General features: G+C 36.2%; 2 protein-coding genes across 2 annotated transcripts in view; both read left to right on the forward strand.

The window, feature by feature from the left end:
• Positions 1-367: 367 nt before the first annotated feature.
• LOC148952962 (ionotropic receptor 25a-like) overlaps positions 368-19,760 on the forward strand; it is a 663,783-nt gene continuing 644,390 nt past the window's right edge. Inside the window, exon 1 of the mRNA XM_089088207.1 lies at positions 368-428. The gene's annotated coding sequence lies outside the window, so the exon portion shown is untranslated. The remainder of the gene's footprint in view (positions 429-19,760) is intronic.
• Positions 8,613-9,188, forward strand: LOC148952963 (uncharacterized). Its single transcript, XM_089087838.1, has one exon. The coding sequence runs from the start codon at positions 8,613-8,615 to the stop codon at positions 9,186-9,188; it is 576 nt and encodes a 191-aa protein (XP_088943964.1).

Raw genomic sequence — 19,760 nt, forward strand, 5'->3', positions numbered from 1 at the left:
GAGATCAAGGAACATCAGTTAGATCTCAATATGTGGAGTTAAATAGTATCCCTCTGTCAGGTCTAGGAAAGTGTTTCCTCAATTGATTTGCTTCTGGGGAAGAAATACACAATAATCATACATGGTATGCTAATAATGTGAGGACGCCGCAAGTTGTTAGAACTAGAAATTTATTTTAAATTTCTTGGGCCAGATGTTTGGAATAATTTTTCCGAATTTTTGTAATAGTTGGCACATATGTGTGATTTCCATATATATCTTAGAACAGTTTGTCTCCGGCTGCCTGAGTTTTGAAGAATAGTTAAACTGAGTTTCATTCACTCTGAAGTTCTCACAAAAAATTGTTTAATTTTTTTTTTGATAGAAACAGGATTCTTTTTTAGTGTGTTGGAAGGTGGAATGAGTTGTTGTGACCAGGAGTAGTGCAAGTACAGATTTTGTTTTCTGTGTTTTTTTCTCTTTCTTCCTTTTCTTCCCTTTTTTAAATTTTCGTTTAAGGGGCTACTCTAAGCATGCAAAAGCTTAAGGAGAATTAATTGCTTTGTTCTATTGTTTTTTCGTATCTTATTTATTTATTTTAAATGAGCCCTGTTATTAAATTGAAATTGAATTTAAAAAAGATTGGATGAAACGATATGTTTGAAATCAAGAAGCGTGACAAGTAACAAGTGAACATTTGTCGGCACTCGAGATTATTTGGGCTTGGAATTTTCACCTGAAGTGTCCAATCAAATGGGTTGAAAGCAATATGACAAAATTGGCAATATGGAAAATGTATCAACACAGTAAATGTTTGAATTGACTTCTATTGTGGCGCGAAAGAATTTTCCAGACGATCGCTTCTTAGTAAAGCTCAATTTACTGTTGGTTCTTTAAAAAGGCAAAGGCAACCCAGGGGTCAATAATTTCCCCAGCCTGTAGGTAATATAGACCAGTAATGGTCTATAATAAACCACATAAATCATACAAAATTGATTTTTTCTTTCGCGTGACCTAACTCAGAACGAAGATTACAGTTCTTATTAATTATGGAGAATGTTCTGAAAAAATAAATAGAAAAGGAAGTAAATATTTAATGTTCAACCTTCTCGAAAATTCTTCTCTTTTCGATTTGGTTTCAGTAGTTTTATTAGAGGAACGAAAATGATATCTACAATAAGGACTCTAGTTTTTGGAAGTCTTCTACATTTTTGTCTTACATTGGACTATAGTAAGTACTCTTATACGTTACGTTTAGCTGCAGGATCTAAGTCTTTAATTCATTCTTGCGAACAGATGACGACTGGAGAATATTCCTCTTGAGGCTTATTTCTAACACTTTTGAGAAAAAGGAACAATTGAACTAGCAAAATTGAAATCGTCTAACATAAAATACATTTTTTTACATTTGGACCTCACCCCCCTCATGATAAAAGTTTTCTGAGCTTATTTCATCGAATTCACAATATCCAAGAATCAAATAAAGTCCATATCTACAAAAGTCCGAATCTACAAAAGTTTAAATCTATTCTAATGTATGATATTTTTTTTTGTCAAGGGTGGTTGTATCGAACTAATGGCTATATAATGTTGAAAAAGGACTTATTGCAAATATCTTCAATCCATATGATTAAATTCCCTTCCATAGTCAATAGAATTCATAGTTACAATACCATTAAAGTATTAATAAAGAAAACTGCAGATGATCGGTTATTTTACTGAATATATAATTTTGCCAAAAATTAAAAAACACAATCTAACATTTAATTCTAAGGTAGATAAACTGAGAAAATTTTTCAAAAATTTTCCTATAATTAACTCGAAAAGCATGCCAATGAAAAAACCATCAGTTTATCTTAAAAATATTTCAAAAAAATGTTTTTCAAGAAAAACGACAAGGCCAAGAAGAGTAACTAAAGCCCAGGCAGAGAAAAACTCAAGTCATATAATAAATACAACTTAAAACGAACAGAGGTTACTGTGAATAAATAAATAAAGCCTAAAAAAGAAATTGCTATACCTAGTGCCTTTTGCAATCATCGTCATTACAAATATTATTCCAATAACATTTTTGTTTTTGCTTACAAAAGGCACTAGAAATAGTAATTTTCTCTAAAATGAGACCTATAATCAGCTCTATATGATGTTCAAGTGCCCTGCTAGTAGTGGAGGCAAAAATTGAAAAAAGAGGGGCAATCATTACATTTCCTGAATCAGCAAAAGTAGCAATTTTATAATAGAAACTTTTATAGATCTATAGCAAAACTTTTACTAAAGTTCATTGCAAAATTTTGTCCAAGAATTTGACTATCTTTGGGGCAAATATTTATTTGGTTTAACAAAATGACAAAAAACGCCACTCTCATGGAACAATCTTTTTGCCTACTTATATAGGCAACTGAACTTTCAATTTCTGCTCAAAATGAGCCCTCTCTTGATCTTCTAGAACCATTGGTTCGATAAGATCTCCCACAACGAAAAAAATACATCCATGACCTTTCTTCTGGATAAGATAAAAACACAATTTTTTTTTCAATTGAAAGTAAGGAGCAACATTAAGGCTTAAAGCGAACAGAAATTATCACCCGTATAAGGGGGGTTTTCCTCCTCAATACCTCGGTCCTTATGCTAAAGTTTCACTTCCTGTTCAAATTATTTAAGAATGTCTCCTGAAAGACTAGGGCCGTTTAATTGGAATAATAAGCCTTGTTAAAAGTTATAGAAACAAATTAGCGTAAAAAACGAAATATTGAGGAGGGGCAAGCCGCTTTCATATGCGTAATAATTTCTGTTCATTTTAAGTTTTAATGTTACTCCTTAGTTTCAGCTGAAAAAACTTGTTTTTCTTATTCAAATTATGGTCATTTTCAAATAATGCCGGGAAATCCGGCTCCCCCTCCATGGGAAATTCTCTTCCCCTACGAAAATTTTTTCCATGGAAACATCCTTATACGTAAACACTCGGACCTCTAGAGCCCCTTCCCTTCCCCCTCCCGAAAATAAATGTGTATACTTCCCAATAGTCAATACTATAAGTAAACAATGGGCAAAGCTCATAACTTGCAGCGCTTCCCCTGGGGGCTGAGGTTGTCAGCCTCAAAGACATGGTTATTAAAAATTTTGACTATGCTGAACAAAATGGCTATTTCAAAATATTGATCGAACGATTTTGGGAAAAAGGGCATGAGAGGGGGGTTAGTTCCCCTCCAATACTTTTGGTCATTTCAAAAGGATACTAGAACTTTCGATTTTCGATCAAATGAGCCCTCTCCTGATATTCTAGGATAACGGGTTCAATACGATCACCCCTGGAAAAAGAAAATGAAACAACAAAAATAAATAAACACGGATCCCAGATATTGCATCTGGCAAAAATACAAAATTCCACATTTTATACAGGAGCATGAAACTTCTAGAGCAGGCATCTCTGATATGCTGAATCTGATGGTACGAATTTCATTATGACTAATTGATGTTTTGGGGGTTATTTGCCCTTTTTAAAACTAATTCCCAAATTTTTTCAGGCTCGTAACTTTAGATGGGTAACATTAAACTTAATGAATTTTATATATTTGGAAAAATAATTAAAAATTTATTTTTCTGATGCAATCATTGTTATAAAGACTCTGTTTCTTATAGTTTCGGTTACTATTTAGCTGCATTGCTCCTTACTTACAGTTTGTTACCACGAACTGCTTGCAAAAAATAGCAAAGTTCCACATTTCTATAGACAGAAGCTTGAAATATCTGCAGTGGAGTTCTCTGATATGCTGAATTAGATAACATGATTTTCGTCAGACTTGCTCACCATTTGGGAGTATTTTCCTATTTTTTTGAAAATCAGGCAACTTTCCTGAGAATTGTAGCTTTTGACGAGTAACTTTAAGCTTAATAAATTTTATACATTTGAAACAGGCATCAAAGCCCATTTTTAATTTATATAAAAACTCCCTAAATTAGAGTTTTTGTCCCTATTAGCCCAAGTCTCTTCATACTTATTATGGTTTGTTACCACGAACTCTTTTTTGAAGAAAAAAAAACTGTCTAGTAGGGTACAGTTGCCAGTTAAAGCTGATTCAGGTTTAGTAGCTAATATTTCGGTGATTCTTATTAGTAAATTCTTATTAGTTTAGATTCTTATTAGTATTAGATTCTTACTAGTTTATTATGAAAATATTATTTATCGGTATTCCAAACGAGGTATTGATACTTCTCGAAATTGACCTTAAATTGAAATTTAAAGTGCACAATTAAAATAAAAACGATCAAAAACATCATAAACACTGATGTCTCTCCTTTTTTCTTTTTTATTCTAGCAGGGCTAGTAGGCTACTCCGACAATGTAGAGAGATGTTTAACAGCTTATTTGTAGGCTATTGATCGTGTTTAAACTTCTTTTTTTTATATATTTGTCTTGATAACACATTTTGTAAGTACCCTTTGATACCAGAAGTGCCATCTCTTGGTGCCATTTAAAAAAAAAAAGAAAGGGTGGTAAGCATAAAAAGAGTGCTATCAAAGTATCCATGATCAAAACTCTTTATAAGATGGTTATAATTTCCTTCTAATATATTCCCCATCCAAGCCCTCTTAGTAAGCTCCATTAATAATCTTTTGAGAAATTGCAAGCTACTGCAACACCGTAGAATTAGTTTCTACGTTCATTGTTAATTCCCTTTTTCAAAGCTCTTGATCAATGAACGTGTTTTCCTAAATTTGATTTGAGAAACGCTATAATAAATCATCATTTGGTTTTCTAATTGGCTCTTTTAGTATCGTGTCTGGAGTTGAAAGACTGAGGAGTATAAAAAAGATACCATTATGATCTCCATTATCTGGAAAACTTAACTAGAGTTTTAAAGTTCCTCTTCTTGTATACTCTCCCAACCATTCAATTTAAGTGACAACCATTAAACCCATTCTGAAAAAAAAACTGCCAAATAAAAAAAATAATTCACTGAAACTCGATTATGCAGTAATATGTTTTATTTATTTTCATCTTAACCATAATTAAGTAAAAAAAAAGGAAAAAAAAGAAAGTAAGGAACAACATTAAAGCTCAAAACGAACAGAAATAATTCCGTGTATGAAGGGTTGTCCCCTCCTAAATACCTTGCTTTTTACGCTAAGGCTGTCAGCACTTTTAAAAAAGATTCTTATTCTAATTACACGGCCCCTGTGTTTCAGCAGCCGTTTATCGTAAAGAACAAGGTATTGAGGAGGGGGCAACCCTTTGTATACAGAATAATTTCTGTTCTTTTTGAGCATTAATGTTGCTCCTTACTTTCATTCAAAAAACTTGTTTTTTTGTTTGATTTCTGATCGTTTCAAACTTACCCCCGCCCCTCACGGAAAACTCCTCCGTGAAAATTTCATCCAACTTAAAGTTTATCCCCCTGTCTAATATCCTCCAAACAATTCCATCCTCACTGAAAACACCCCCCCCCCCCTCCCTATAGTTTCTTGCAGACGATTCAGCCTGAAAAACTCTCCTTAGCGTACTTTCATTTGAAAAAGACTTTAATTTCTAATTAATTTCTCGATCACTCTGGAAATGCCGCCTTCCGTGGAAATTTTTCCCGGAAATCAAAACAAACGGAAAATAGCCCCGGATAATTCCGCCGTCACATCTCCACATACAAAATGAGTTGGCAAAGAGAATTTGAGAGAATTAAAAGGAACTTCGTATAGGAATTTTGTCAAATACCGCAGTATAAGGTTTCCCCTGGAAAATTCACCCCCTGGAGTTTCCCCTCCCAAGGATGATTTTCATTATGGAAATCTGCTTTAAGCACAACCCTCATCTCCCCCCGAAAATATGTGTATTCTTCCAATAAAAAGTATTATACGTGAACAATGGGCAAATTTCATAACTTACAGGCCTTTGCTCACGTACTGTGGGAGATCATTTTACCCCTAAAGACATAGTTACTGAACAAAACTATACTGAAAACAATGGCTATCTAAAAATTTTGATCAGAAAACGTTGGGGAAAAAGGGGCATATGAGGGGGGCTAGTTGCCCTCTAGTCTGTTTGGTCACTTAAAAAGGCTCTTTAACTATTAATTTCACTTCCAATGCACCCTCTCCCGATATTCTAGGACTAATATTTTGATGCGGTCACCCCTGGGGATAACAACAAATAAATACACATCCGTGATCATTCTTCCGGCAAAAATAGCAAAATTCCACACTTTTGTTTATAGGAGCTTGAAACTTCTACAATAGGGTTCTCTGGTACGCTGAATCCGATAGTTGGATTTTCATCCAGATTTCTTGAATTTTTGGGACGTTTCTCCCCTATTTCAAAAATCAGGTGCATTCTCTCAGGCTCGAAATTTTTGATGGGTAACACTAAACTTGATGAATCTTATATATTTGGACTCAGCATAATAAGTTGATTCTTTTGATGTATCTATTGATATCGGCATCCAAGGATAGATCTAAAAATAGCCTATGACGATAATAAATCTACTCATGTAAGAAACTAGATCTAAAAACAGCCTGTGACGCTGGGCGACCATTAAATTATTTCTTAAGGAAATTATCCCATTTTCCATGCACGGACATTGACATACTTTATAGAAAGGAATATAATGCAACACCGCAATGTAAAAACAGCACCTCAATAGAATGGGAATAATTTGAGTAACAACTATTTTGGACCCGTCAATAATGATCTTAATTAAGGATTGGAATATTCGGATAAAACTAGATGAGTATAATAAGAATTGTTTTATTCGGATAGAACGAAATCAGAAAAGGGTTAAAATTACTTACCAACTAAAGGTATGTCTGAGGGAATGGCTACTCCCACGCACGTGATATAAATGTTAGAATATCATTAGAATATTTTCATCCTTTCAAAAGTCGATTGACATAGCTTGACTTCTAGGCTGTGGTTGGCATAATGCTGAAGTACCAAATGCGTTCTGGACGGCCTGCTTTTCATAATTCTTTTTCTTGTACTTTCCATAATTTAGTTACTAAAGTATTATATTTTGACAATTATTATTTTACAGATGTACTCCCTTTCAAAAGGGTTAATTATTTCTCGTTATCACAATTAATAGCAAAACAGATTGACATGGGATAACTCATTTAACTCTGGCATCATATCTAGTGCTCGCATTTTATCTGTATTCCAAATATCTACAAGTAACTTTCTCTCCGAGGGGAGTTAGAAACGTACTATGGAAACTATTCTTAACTGAATAAGAATCTTTAATGCACGGGGTAAGTAAAAAAATTATTTTCTCTGGAATTTTTATAATTCAATTTAAATGTGATTTACCGTTCTTCTTGAAAACGGAGAATTTACTGGACAGCGCATGAGTAGAAAAAAGCGCAGAGATGAGTGTAAGCACTGCTATGAGATGAGTAAAAGCACTGCTATGAGTAATTTTTTTTTTAATAATCCTTTTCTCCAACGGATCATCTAGCATTGAAATTAATCAAGTCAAATAAATTTTAAGCACTGTTATGGGGATACTATGAAGGAAATGATACAAGTCCTGTATCATTTCTGAGAACACCTTCTCAGAAGGGGCCTATCCAGGCCACTCAGCGCGTCCCCAGGTGGCGGATAGGGGAACATCCTACAGATATGTTGGATACCTCCATAAAGGGAGGTGCGGACCAATGGGGGACCTAGCCCCTGGGGGTCCATAATTGAAACTGGGTTACCCTCACCTGGGGGTCATAAATACAGGCGGAGGAGGATGAAGGCCCCCCTGATGCACACTGAGCATGGCCCACCGGCGTGTGGACACGTCCCGCTAGTTACGAAGTTTCTTCCAGCAATGGGTTAAATTGTGTGGTACTGCAGGATACCATCGTGGGAGGATCCTCTCCAGGAGGACAACTGCAAAAGGGCGGAAGATCTAAAATTGGACAACGGCTTCTGCAAGTTGACGGAGAGGAGTGGCTTGCTGCCGTCAATGAATCAGCCAAGAAACCATATCTTTTCAAAATATGAACAAAGGTTCAAAAGATCAAAGTAGAAGTGCTACCGCGTCCGGGGAAGCTGACGACCCTTGTGATTTGATGATGATAAGGACTAAGACCGATGATGAATTTGCTACCGTGTACGGGGAAGCCGACGACCATAGGCCTAGGACGACTCCCAGACGGGATGAGAGATTAATATCGGCGAAAAACACTCTCAATATTGGTACACTAAATACCCGGACTTTAGCTAAACCTGGCAAAATGTATCTGGTGTTGAAAGAGATTGATAGATACAAGTGGGATATAGTCGGTATGTCTGAGACGCACCTTCCTCGAAAAGGAGAAGAAAACATCCTTGGAACCATTTTCCTACTGTCGGGACGTTCTAATGGTGTCCATCGGCAGGATGTTGGCTTCATCCTCTCTCCGGCCGCCAAAAGGTCACTAATGACTTTCACTCCTGTATCGGAGAGAATAGCGACCATCCACCTGAAAGGGCCCATAAAAATCTCTCAGTCGTCCAGATATATGACCCGGATTCAGCGCGTAGTGAAGAGGAGTGCGACCAATTCTACTTTCAGCTACAAAGCGTCACTGACCAGATCCCCAAAAATGATATACTTATCGTGTTGGGTGACTTTAATGTGATAGTTGGCAGTTGCCATGCTGGTCAAAAAGATATCATGGGCCCACACGAGCATGGCCGTCTCATTGCAAGGGGAGAACGGCTTATTGACTTCTGCAGGGAGAGTGAACTCTACATCACCAATACCGCTTTTAAGCACGGACACCGCCGAAAGGTAACATGGAGATCCCCTGACGGAGTCACGGAAAATATGATCGACTACGTCCTGATATCCAAACGTTGGAAGTCATCTGTAATGGACACTGTCTCACTACCCGGTGAACATTTTGACTCGGGCCACACGCTCCTGATGTCCAAAATCAAGTTGAGGTTAAAACGTCTCCCAAAAACCACAAAAATTCCAAGATTCCGAACGGAACTCCTCCAAGACCCCACCAAAAAAGCCACGTATAACTCTACCCTGTCTACAAAATTTCGTGACATCCTGAGTACATCCAATCCACTCGCAACTCCCGAAATGATTGATCGCTTGGCTGAACATTCCACCTTTGCAATCCTCGAGACTGCAAGCGACATCCTTGGTAGAAAAGCCAAAGTTGAAAAGCCTTGGATCACTGAAGAAATAATTCGATTTTGCGACCAGAAACGCCTACATAACAATAAATCTGACTGAAGCAGCCGAGACACCTACAAACATCTCAAACGGAAAGTTGAGCGTGAAATGAGGAAGGTATTCCGCAGGCATATCGTCGAAAAGTGCAAGGATTGTGAAACCCAGTTCAAGAGAGGCAACAGCCGAAACCTCTTCAAAACAGTCAGCAAGCTAGCATCCAAAAAAGATCCCTCAACTTTCGTAATCCTAGACATACAGGGGAACGACATCAGTAATACCAAGATGAAGCTCGAACGAGGAAAGGAATATTTTGAGGAGAAACTGAATCCTAAAGTAATGACCGATTCAAATGTCCTAAAATCCTTCCCAATGATAGATCGAGACCTCTCTCCACCTCCGCTTAGAAGCGAGACCAAAGCGGCTATAGAATCTATAAAGCGAGGCAAAGCTCCGGGGCCAGACGGTATTACTGCTGAACGGATAAATGATGGTTCGGAAGACGTAGTCAAACTAACCCAAAGTCCTTTGTCAGCCACCTGGTCCAATGGAAACGTCCCATAGTAGTGGGGCAAAGCATCAACAGCCCCAATACACAAAAAAGGCTCAAGGAAAGAATATGACAACTACCGGCCATTAGCCTCACAAGCCACCAAAACGAGAATCCTGACTGGGATCCTGCTTCGCAGAATTCAAGCAATCACCATCTCTGTTCTTGGCGAATATCAAGCGAGCTTTCGATCGGGACGATCAACTATTAACCAAATCTTTACTGTGCGTCAGAGGATCGAACGGCTCATCAAGTTTAACAGAGACCTCTATCAGCTCTTTATTGACTTTGACCTAATATGGGGGAAGGCTTGTGGCATATTCTAGGACACTACTGTGTCCCAGATGAAATAGTCAAAACCACGGAGGATATGTACAACCAATTTAAAAGTCAAATACTGACCACTGATGGGCTCTCTGGTGAATTCCCAACAACTTCCGGGGTCCTGCAAGGATGAATCCTCTCGCCACACTGCTTTAACCTGTTTCTGCATGCCATTCTCTCCCTGATACCCGTCGAATATGGAGTAAGAATGGGAGGAATCTTAATTGACAAACTAGCATATATGCATGATATCTTCCGGATGTCCACTACCACCCAAAAACTCTAGAGATAGGCTGACTGTATCTCCAAAACAACAAAGCCATTTGGTATGCAGATTAACATAAACAAGACCAAAATCATGTTACATCACGAATAGAGATAACAAACCCCCCTCGATAGTAATAGACGGCAAACAAGTCGAAAGAGTCGATCAATTCCTTTACCTCGGCAGTCTCTTAACAGCTGACAACTGCCACACTGTCGACATTAAACGCCACCTCGGTCTTGCTAGCGCTAGCTGCAAAAGACTATCAAAAATCTGGAAATCTAACCACCTTTCGAGCCATCTGAAAGTGCATCTATTCAACAGTCTGATCATACTCATTGCTCTGTATGGGTGTAAAACCTGGACATTAAAAGCAGAAAACGAGTGCAACCTCTTTGCATTCGAAATGAGATGTCTGCGCCGGATAGCCAAGATCAGATATACTGACCATATCACAAACAAAGAAGTCCGAAGAAGGGTGAAGTCGCAAGACACTATCCGGAACAAAATTCGAAAACAGCAGCTGCTCTGGTTCGGCAACGTAAAACGAATGAATCCCGAACGCCTACCCAAGACCGAGCTTGAAGGGACAACTGAAGAACTTAGACCACGGGGAAGACCGCGCAAAAGGTGGATCGAAAACTTAGACCGACAACGCATTGCCCAACTATCCCGAACCGCATTTGACAGAACAGCATATCGAGCCCTAGTTCATCAGATTTCTTTGAAAGGAGTGGCCCCAAGACGTCTCATGAGGATGGATGGGACTTAAGTAAGTAAGTAAAAGTAATGGCTCATAAATGGCTTATTTTGAACCCTGAGAAATTACTGGAGATATGGGTTTTAGCGCTAGGATATCGTTTGAAACATGAAGACACATTTTTCTGAAAACTTAAATTAGCTTTTTATAACATTCTTACGAACTTAATTAAGTCAAATAAATTTTAAGCAATGTTCCAGGGGTACTATGAAGGAAATTATACAAGTCTCGAACAATTTTAACTGTTCCAAAGTGTATAACTAATTCAAAATTACTTAACTGGATTGTTTTGAACTCTGAAAAGTTGCTGGAGATATGGGTTTTAGTTCAAGGAAACCGTTTGAGGGATGAAGATACATTTTTCTGAAAACTGAAATAAGCTTCTTAAAACATTCTAGTGAAATTAATAAAGTCGAATAAATTTTGAGCATTGTTATCGGGATACGTTGAAGGAAATGATAGATGTCTCAAACATTTTTAACTGTTCCAAAAGTTTATGACTAATTCAAAATTGCTTACCTGGCTTATTTTGAAATCTAAGAAGTTACTAGAGATATGGGCTTCAGTGCTATTTCGTTTGAAACACGAAGACACATTTTACTGAAAACTGAAATTAGCTTTTTAAAACATTCTAATGAACATGACAAGGTCGAATGAAATTTAAGCAATGTTACGACGGGGTACTATGAAGGAAATACGTGTCCAAAACATTTTTAGCTGTTCCAGAAGTGTATAACTAATTCACAATTGCTTAACTGGCTTATTTTGAACTCTAAGAAGTTACTGGCGATATTTAGGACAAGGATGCCGCTTCAAACATGAAGGCACAATTTTCTGAATTTGAAAGAAGTTTTTTAAAACATTAGAATGCACTTAATAAAGTCAAATATATTTTAAGGAATGTTACGGGGGGTAGTACGACGGAAATGGAACAAGTCCCAAACATTTTTACTGATTCAGAAGTTTATAACTGATTCAAAAGTACTTAACAGCTTGTTTTGAACTCTGAGAAGTTACATAAGATATTTAGCTCAAGGATACCGTTTGAAACACGAAGATGTATTGAGACATGAAGATATATTTTGAAAATAAATCAGATTTTATCAATATTATTTAATTGTTTAGTAAATTTTGGTTTTACTTTTCAGAAATAAGAACATCCACGTTTAAAATACATCTCATTTTATTAATGTTATTTGAATTTTTGATAAACTCGAATGTTAGGTTCACTTACATTCTGAATTTTCTAAAAGAAGTTCTCTTCTGAATTTTCTCAAACAAGAGAACAAAAGTTACACTTCAATTGTAAATTTTTCCAAAGACGAGAAAGAAGTTCCACTGCAGTTCTAAATTTTCTTATAGAAGAGGAAAAATTTCAAGTTTTGTTCTGAATTTTTCCATAAAAGATAGAAAAAGTTATATTTCAATTCTGACTTTTTCCCCAAGAAGAGAAAAAGTTCCACTTCAGTTCTGAATTTTCTTAAAGAAGTGAAAAAAGTTCGAGTTCTCTTCTAAATTTTTCCCAAAAGAACAGAAAATGTACCATTTTAATTCTAAGTTTCCTCAAAAGAAGTGAAGAAAAGTTCAAGTTCTCTTCTGAATCGTTTCAGTGAGCAGAAAAAAGTTACGGTTCAATTCCAAAGTTTTCCAAAGAAGAGAAAAAGTTCCACTTCAGTTCTGAATTTTCTCAAAGACGAGAAAAATTTCAAGGTCGTTTCTAAATTTTTCCATAGAAAATAGAATTAGTTATACTGCTATTCTAAATTTTCCCTAACAATAGAAAAGTTCCAATTTAATTCTTAGTTTCCTCAAAGAAGTGAAGAAAGTTCGAGTTCTCTTCTGAATTATTCCCAAAAAGAGAAAAAGTTCCACTTTTATTTTTTTTCTCAAAAAGTGAAGAAAAGTTCAAGTTCTTTTTCTGAATTTTTTCAATGAAGAGAAAAAAGTTACAGTTCAATCCTAACTTTTTCCTAAGAGAAAAAATCTCTTTTCCACTTCTATTCTGAATTTTCCTAAACAAGAGAAAAAATTCTAATTTAACTCTGAATTTTCTTAAAGAAGGGAATAAAAGTTCAAGTTATCTTCTGAATCTTTAACAAAGAAGAGTAAAAGTTCCACTTTAGTTCTGATTTTTCTGTAAGAAGTGAAGAAAAGTGGTTCTTTTAGATTTTCTCAAAGAAGAAAAAAAATTTATAGTTTAATTCTTAATTTTTCCAAAGAAGAGAAAAAGTTCTACTTCAGTTCTGAATTTTATCAAAGAAGAGAAAACAAAATTCAAGCTCTGTTCTAAATTTTTCCGTAAAAGATAGACAAAGCTATACGTCGATTGTGAGTTTTTTCCCAAGAAGAGAAAAAGTTCTACTTTAATTGTGAGTTTTCTCAAAAAAGTGAAGAAAGTTGGAATTCTCTTCTGAATTTTTTCCAAAGAAGAGAAAACATTCCACTTTAATTCTGAGTTTTCTCAAAAGAAGTGACAAAAAGTTCAATTTCTCTTTTGAAATTTCCCAATGAAGAATAAAAAGTTACACTTCAATTCAAAATTTTTCCAAAGAAGAGAAAAAGTTCCACTTCTGTTCTAAATTTTCTCAAAGATGAAAAAAAATTTAAATTTCGTTTCTAAAAATTCTTTCCGTAGCAAATGGAAATTGTCATACTTCGATTCTGAATTTTTCGCCAAGAAGAGAAAAAGCTCCAATTTAATTTTTAATTTTCTCAAAGAAGTGAAGAAAAGTTCAGATTCTCTTATGCAGTTTCCCCCAAAAAGAGAAATAAAAGTTCCACTTTAATTCTGAGTTTTCTCATAGAAGTGAAAAAATGTTCAACTTCTCTCCTGAAATTTCTTGTACGAGAGAAAAAGTTCCACTTTTAATTCTGAGTGTTCTCTAAAAAGTAAAGAAAAGTTCAAGTTTTATTCTTAATTTTCTTAAAGAACAGAAAAAGTTCCACTTTAATTCTGAGTTTTCTCGAAGAAGTGAAGAAAAGTTCAAGTTCTTTTCTGAATTTTCTTGAAGATGAGAAAAAACCTTAAAAAACTTACACTTCAAGTCTGAATTTTCTCAATGAACAGAAAAAAATTTCAGTTCTGTTCTGTTCTCAATTTTTCCGTCGAAGATAGAAAAAAGTTATACTTTGATTTGGAATTTTCCCCATGAAGAGAAAAAGCCTTACTTTAATTCTGAGTCTTCTCAAAGAAGTGAAGAAAAGAATAAGTTCTCTTCTTAATTTTCCCTCATTGAACATTTTGAATCTGTTCCATAAAATTATTCACCATGTTCTCCCTTGATACCGTAGCTACTTCTTTCTCTTAGTTCGTACCCAGCAGAATAATCATTAATCCATGCTAGAAAATATCGGCGTAGTCGAATTTTTTCTATACAAACGTTCTTTTTTTATTATTAATTTTTGATATACAGTTATCATAGGCAGCGCGATAGTGCTGCCTAGGTAAAGAACGATGTGGACGCAAAATTTTTTTTCTCCACACTCGGGCACTTCGTATCGAAGGAGTTGTCGTAGAAACTACGAAAAGAGCTCATTCTATTGGAAATTGGAGTGGCTAGTGCCCTTTTAAATAGTCGAAAATGACTGGAGGGCAACTAGCCCCCCCCCCCCACGCCCATCATTTCCCCAAAAACATCCAATCAAAACTTTGATATAGCCATTTTGTTCATCGTAGTTGATTTCCAGATAGAACATATTTTTTTGAGGGGGAAACTCCCCCACAACCCTTGGGACAAGGGTTTTAAATTATGCCCTGGGGGCATATGAGAACGATGGTGGCAAAATGTATCATTTATTTTTTTTCCTTTAGAGCACGGCACTTCATATAGAAGGGGTCGTCGTAGAAACTTCAAAAGGGGCTCATTCAATTGGAGATCGAGAGTTCTAGTTCCCTTTTAATACTCGAAAGTGATTGGAGGGCAACTAGCCCCCCGCCCAACACGCCCATTATTCCCCTAAACACATCAAATCAAAATTTGAAACAGCCATTTTGTTCAGCGTAGTTGATTAAAGATAGAAAATATGTTTTTGAGGAGGACACGCTACCACAACCCTCGGGGCAAGGCTTTTAATTTATGTGATGGGTAGCATATAGGCTTTTTATAGAAGGCGTTGTCTTAGAAGCTTCAAAAAGGGCTCATTCGATTGGAAATTCAAAGGGCTAGTGTCGTTTTTAATAGTCGAAAGTGATTGGAGGGCAACAAGCTCCCCCCCACGCCTATAATTCCCCCAAACACATCCAATCAAAATTTTGAGATAGTCATTTTGTTCTGCGTTGTTGATTTCCAGATAGTAAATATGTTTTTGAGGAGGACACTCCCCCACAGCCCTCAGGGCAAGGGTTTTAAGTTATACCCGGGGGGTATATAAGGTTTTTATATAAGGCGTTGTCGTGGAAACTTAAAAAGGCTCATTCGATTGGAAATTCAAAGGGCTAGTGCCCTTTTTAATAGTTGAAAGTGATCTGAGGCAAATAGCCCACCCCACGCCCATCATTCCCCCAAACACATTCAATAATAATTTTTAGATAGCTATTTTTTCAGCGCAGTTGATTTCCAGATAGAAAATATGTTTTTGAGGAGGACACTCCCCCACAACCCTCAGGGCAAGGGTTTTAAGTTATGCCCTGGGGGCATATGAGGTTTCTATTGAAATCTTTGTCGTAGAAACTTGAAAAAGGGATTTTTCGATTTGAAATTCAAAGGGCTAGTACCTTTTTTAATAGTCGAAAGTGATCTGAGGACAACTAACCCCCCTCTCACGCCCACCTATTCCCCAAACAAACCCAATCAAAATTTTTAGATAGCCATTCTATTCAACGTAGTTGAAAGTTTTGGAAAATACGTCTTTAAGGAGCCCTAAGGGCAAGGGTTGTAAGTTATACCCTGTAGGCAAATAAAGTTTTTATTGAAAGCGTTGCCGTAGAAACTTAAAAAGGGCTCATTCAATTGGAAATTGAAAAGCTAGTGCCTTTTTTAATAGTTGAAAGTGATTGGACTAATGACTAATGCCCCTCTAACTCCCACCAATTTCCAAAATACATCCAATCAAAATTTTGAGATACAAGAACGGGAGCATACAAGAACGATGTTGCCACAATGTATTATTTATTAATTTTTTCCTTTAGAGCAGGGCACTTTGTATCGAAGATTTTGTCATAGAAAGGGCTGATTCAATTGGAAATTGGAGTGGCTTGTGCCCTTTTTAATAGTCTAAAATGATTGGATGGCGACTAACAACCCGTCCACGCCCACCATTTCCCGAAACGTATCCAATCAAAATTTTGAAATAGACATTTTCTTCAGCGTAGTTAATTTCAAGATAGAAATTATGTTTTTGAGGAGGACAGTCCCCCACAGCCCTTAGGGCAAGGGTTGTAAGTTATGCCCTGGGAGCATATAAGGTTTTTTTTTTATAAAAGGCGTTGTCGTAGAAATTTCAAAAAGGCTCATTCGATTGGAAATTGAAAGTGCTAGTACCCTTTTTAATAGTCGACAGTGATTTCAAGGCAACTAACCCGCCTCTCAGGTCCACCTTTTCCCCAAACACATCTAATCGAAACTTTGAAATAGCCATTTTATTCAACGTAGTCTTAAGTTCTGGAAATTAGGTTTTTGAAGATGGCAACCCTCCACAGTCCTCAGAGCAAGGGTTGTAAATTATGCCGAGGGGGCATATAAGGTTTTTATATAATGCGTTGTCGTAGAAACTTCAAAAAGAGCTCATTCGAATGGAAATTGAAATGGCTAGTGCCCATTTTTAATAGTTGAAAGTTATTGGAAGGCAACTAACACCCCTTCCACGCCCACCATTTCCCCAAACACATCCAAATTAGGAATGCATCTATTGACGCTGGACGAGATTTACAACATTGCCAGATAAGAGCGAGTATTGAATACTGTACGAGATTTAATGTCCTTAGTAAAAGCCTGTACGAGATGACCTACTTAAAGAGAGGACTATAGCCAGTCTATCTCTACAAGATCACGTGTCTCTTACTAGGCCTGTTTGATGATTGTTTTATTTGTTGGTTATGAGTGTTATATTATGTTGATGTTGTTTCATGGTTATGTTATATTTGTTGGTTATGAGTGTTATTTTGGTGTTGTTTCATGGTTATGTCTTGTTGATAGTTATGCTGTTTGATGTTATGTTATACTGATGTTATGTTATGTGGTTTAATGTTATGTTATATGGTATGTTATGTTATGTTGCTGGTTATGTTGTTTCTTGGTTCTGTTATGTTTGTTGGTTATGTTATGATGCTTGATGTTTCTATGCCTATTGAATCCGGAAGGAAGTATACATCAATGCCAGATAAGAGCGAGTCTAACGGGACAGGATCACGTGTCTTTCTAGACCAATCAGAGATGTTTCTATGCCTATTGAATCCGAACAGGAGTTTATATCATTGCCAGATAAGAGCGAGTCTATCGGGACAAGATCATTGACACCTATTTCTAGGTCAATGGATTTACGTAAGGTTTCTCTTACATCGCAATTCAGCCTTGAGATTTTGTTTATAATGAACACGCTTTGTGGTTAGAGTAACATATCGTTTCAAGACATAATGGAACAAACATCGATTACTGTGTATTTAGAAGTTTTAGCTAAACAAATTTATAATGTTAGTTCTGTTTAGTAAATTTTCTTTGGTTTTTCCAAACAATATCAGTTTTTTGTAGTCCCCCCCCCTATATATTCAAATTCAGGGTATATACCCCTCTCCTCCCCCCCCCCCCTGAAAAAAAAAATCTTGATACTTTGTCTCAAAAATATACTATTTTTCCACTGTGTAAACAACCCCCACCCCTCCTCCCACCATGTGTCACCAATTAATTCTTTCAATTGAAGTTATTCTTTTACTCAATAAAGTGCTTTATTCCCATCATGCGTTTAAAACCATCAAAATAGAATCTTCACTCTTGCGATTTAGACAAAACTGTTTGTGATTAAGGCTGTAATCTCCAGCGAGAGGGGTGGTTTTGTAAACAACCTTCGCCCGTGTAATGTCTAAATTAACAAAACAAGGGTGTAACCCTCTCACTGGGATTTTTGGTGGACAAGGAAAGGATTAAGGCTACAGGCTTTGCATAATTCTAAGATGTATGGACGAGGGGGACGATTTATTTGCAAAATTAATACTTAATATAGATATTTAGGACATGGAAATTATGTGGAAGGGGGGGGGATGCTAACCGCCCCTTAGAGTGCATATTATTAGGTACATCTTGAAATGTCTCGCGGGATAACGAGAGCCAATTTTCCTTTTTCTAGCTGTACTATTATTTAATTCCATACCTTTCTTTCGATAAAATTTCTTTAATACTCTCATGGGGGAGCGTGAAAACTATGGTTTTAACTTTGATATACAAGGTTAGAAAGCAATGTCTTTAATTTAGGGGGGAAAGGTTGGTAAAATTAGACCTATGTCTCTTACACTCTAAACAAAGACATCTTTTATTAACAGAGAAGAAAAAGGCTGCTTTTTCAGACAATTATACCTTATGAGAGGAGTGTGAAGTGTTTTGAAGTGTATTTTATGTTATTCGGATGGTGTAGTCGTTGTTGCCTTTATTCTACCTTTATAGGGGAGATAAACTCTGGCCCTAAGGTAATTAAACTTTGGTTGCGTGCCTTAGGCTATGACCGAACTAATGAGGCGTACCGACTGGGTATATTTGAGGGGCTAAAGGTAGATCGTAGAGAGGTTGTCTAAAATACAATACTTTTATTCAATTTACATATAATATTCTAGATATAGATATTCTACTGGGACTGGCTGTCCCAAGTAGACCACAAGTCTCAGAAACTACAATAATATATAATAAGATACAGACACTTACAATGATCCGACAAGATCCCAAGGTATTTCTAACAAGATAATAAACGGGCAGAGGTTCGCCCTGCTATTCAAAAAGTCTGTCCTCAGTCTAAAAAATCTGAGCATATATACGAAAAACCAACCACGTCCTTCCGGTTCATTGACGCATTTAGCCAGGAAATTGGTTATTGAGCAAGTTCCCTCCAAGCTTACACATACCACGATTTGTATCTTTATCTTAATAAAAAGTGGTATTTTGAAACTTGTATTTGGTGTATTTGTATTTGCGTCTTAATATATTTTTACTAAATTAATAATTAACTAAACTAGAAAGCTTTACCACAATACTACCCATTTAAAGAAAAATTATCCCAATTTTCAATATTTTACTTTTAAAACAACTTAATTTTGTTTACAGCTATTATGCTGCCATCTTTGGGTCATTATGTGCATCTACCCTCAATGGGTTTCCTTAGGGTCATGTTTCTGGTCCAATATAGGCCATGTTTTTTTTGTCGAAGGATTTCAATTTGAAATTCATCCTTGTTTCTCTTTTTCTCTGTCTCTAGGACTGAAAAGTACTCTTTTACCCTTCTTCATATGCATATTCTGTTTTAACTTGACCCCAAGCAGCTTAAAAATAATATTAGTGGTTTCGCTTAAATTATATTTCAAGTTATATTAGAAAAGTTTTTGAATTATTTGAGTTTAAATTTAAGTACCATTAATAATGTAATTTATCTGTGTGATGTGGTTGATATACCGTTTATTTTTCGTTTTAGAACTACCTTGGATAAATTACACATAACATTTTTGATTTTTAAATTTTCACATATTTTTCCAGCACAAAGCATTTTCACATATTTCCATAACATAAGCCATTTGGGCTATGTAGAACGTTATCTAGGCCT

The sequence above is a fragment of the Artemia sp. Qi Xiang Cuo genome, chromosome 4, assembly GCF_049724085.1.
Source record: "Artemia sp. Qi Xiang Cuo chromosome 4, ASM4972408v1, whole genome shotgun sequence".
Taxonomy (NCBI): Eukaryota; Metazoa; Arthropoda; class Branchiopoda; order Anostraca; family Artemiidae; genus Artemia; species Artemia sp. Qi Xiang Cuo.

Excerpts from the sequence above, each read along its gene's own strand:
- LOC148952963 (XM_089087838.1), top strand. The coding sequence starts at position 8,613 with ATGGGCCCACACGAGCATGGCCGTCTCATTGCAAGGGGAGAACGGCTT.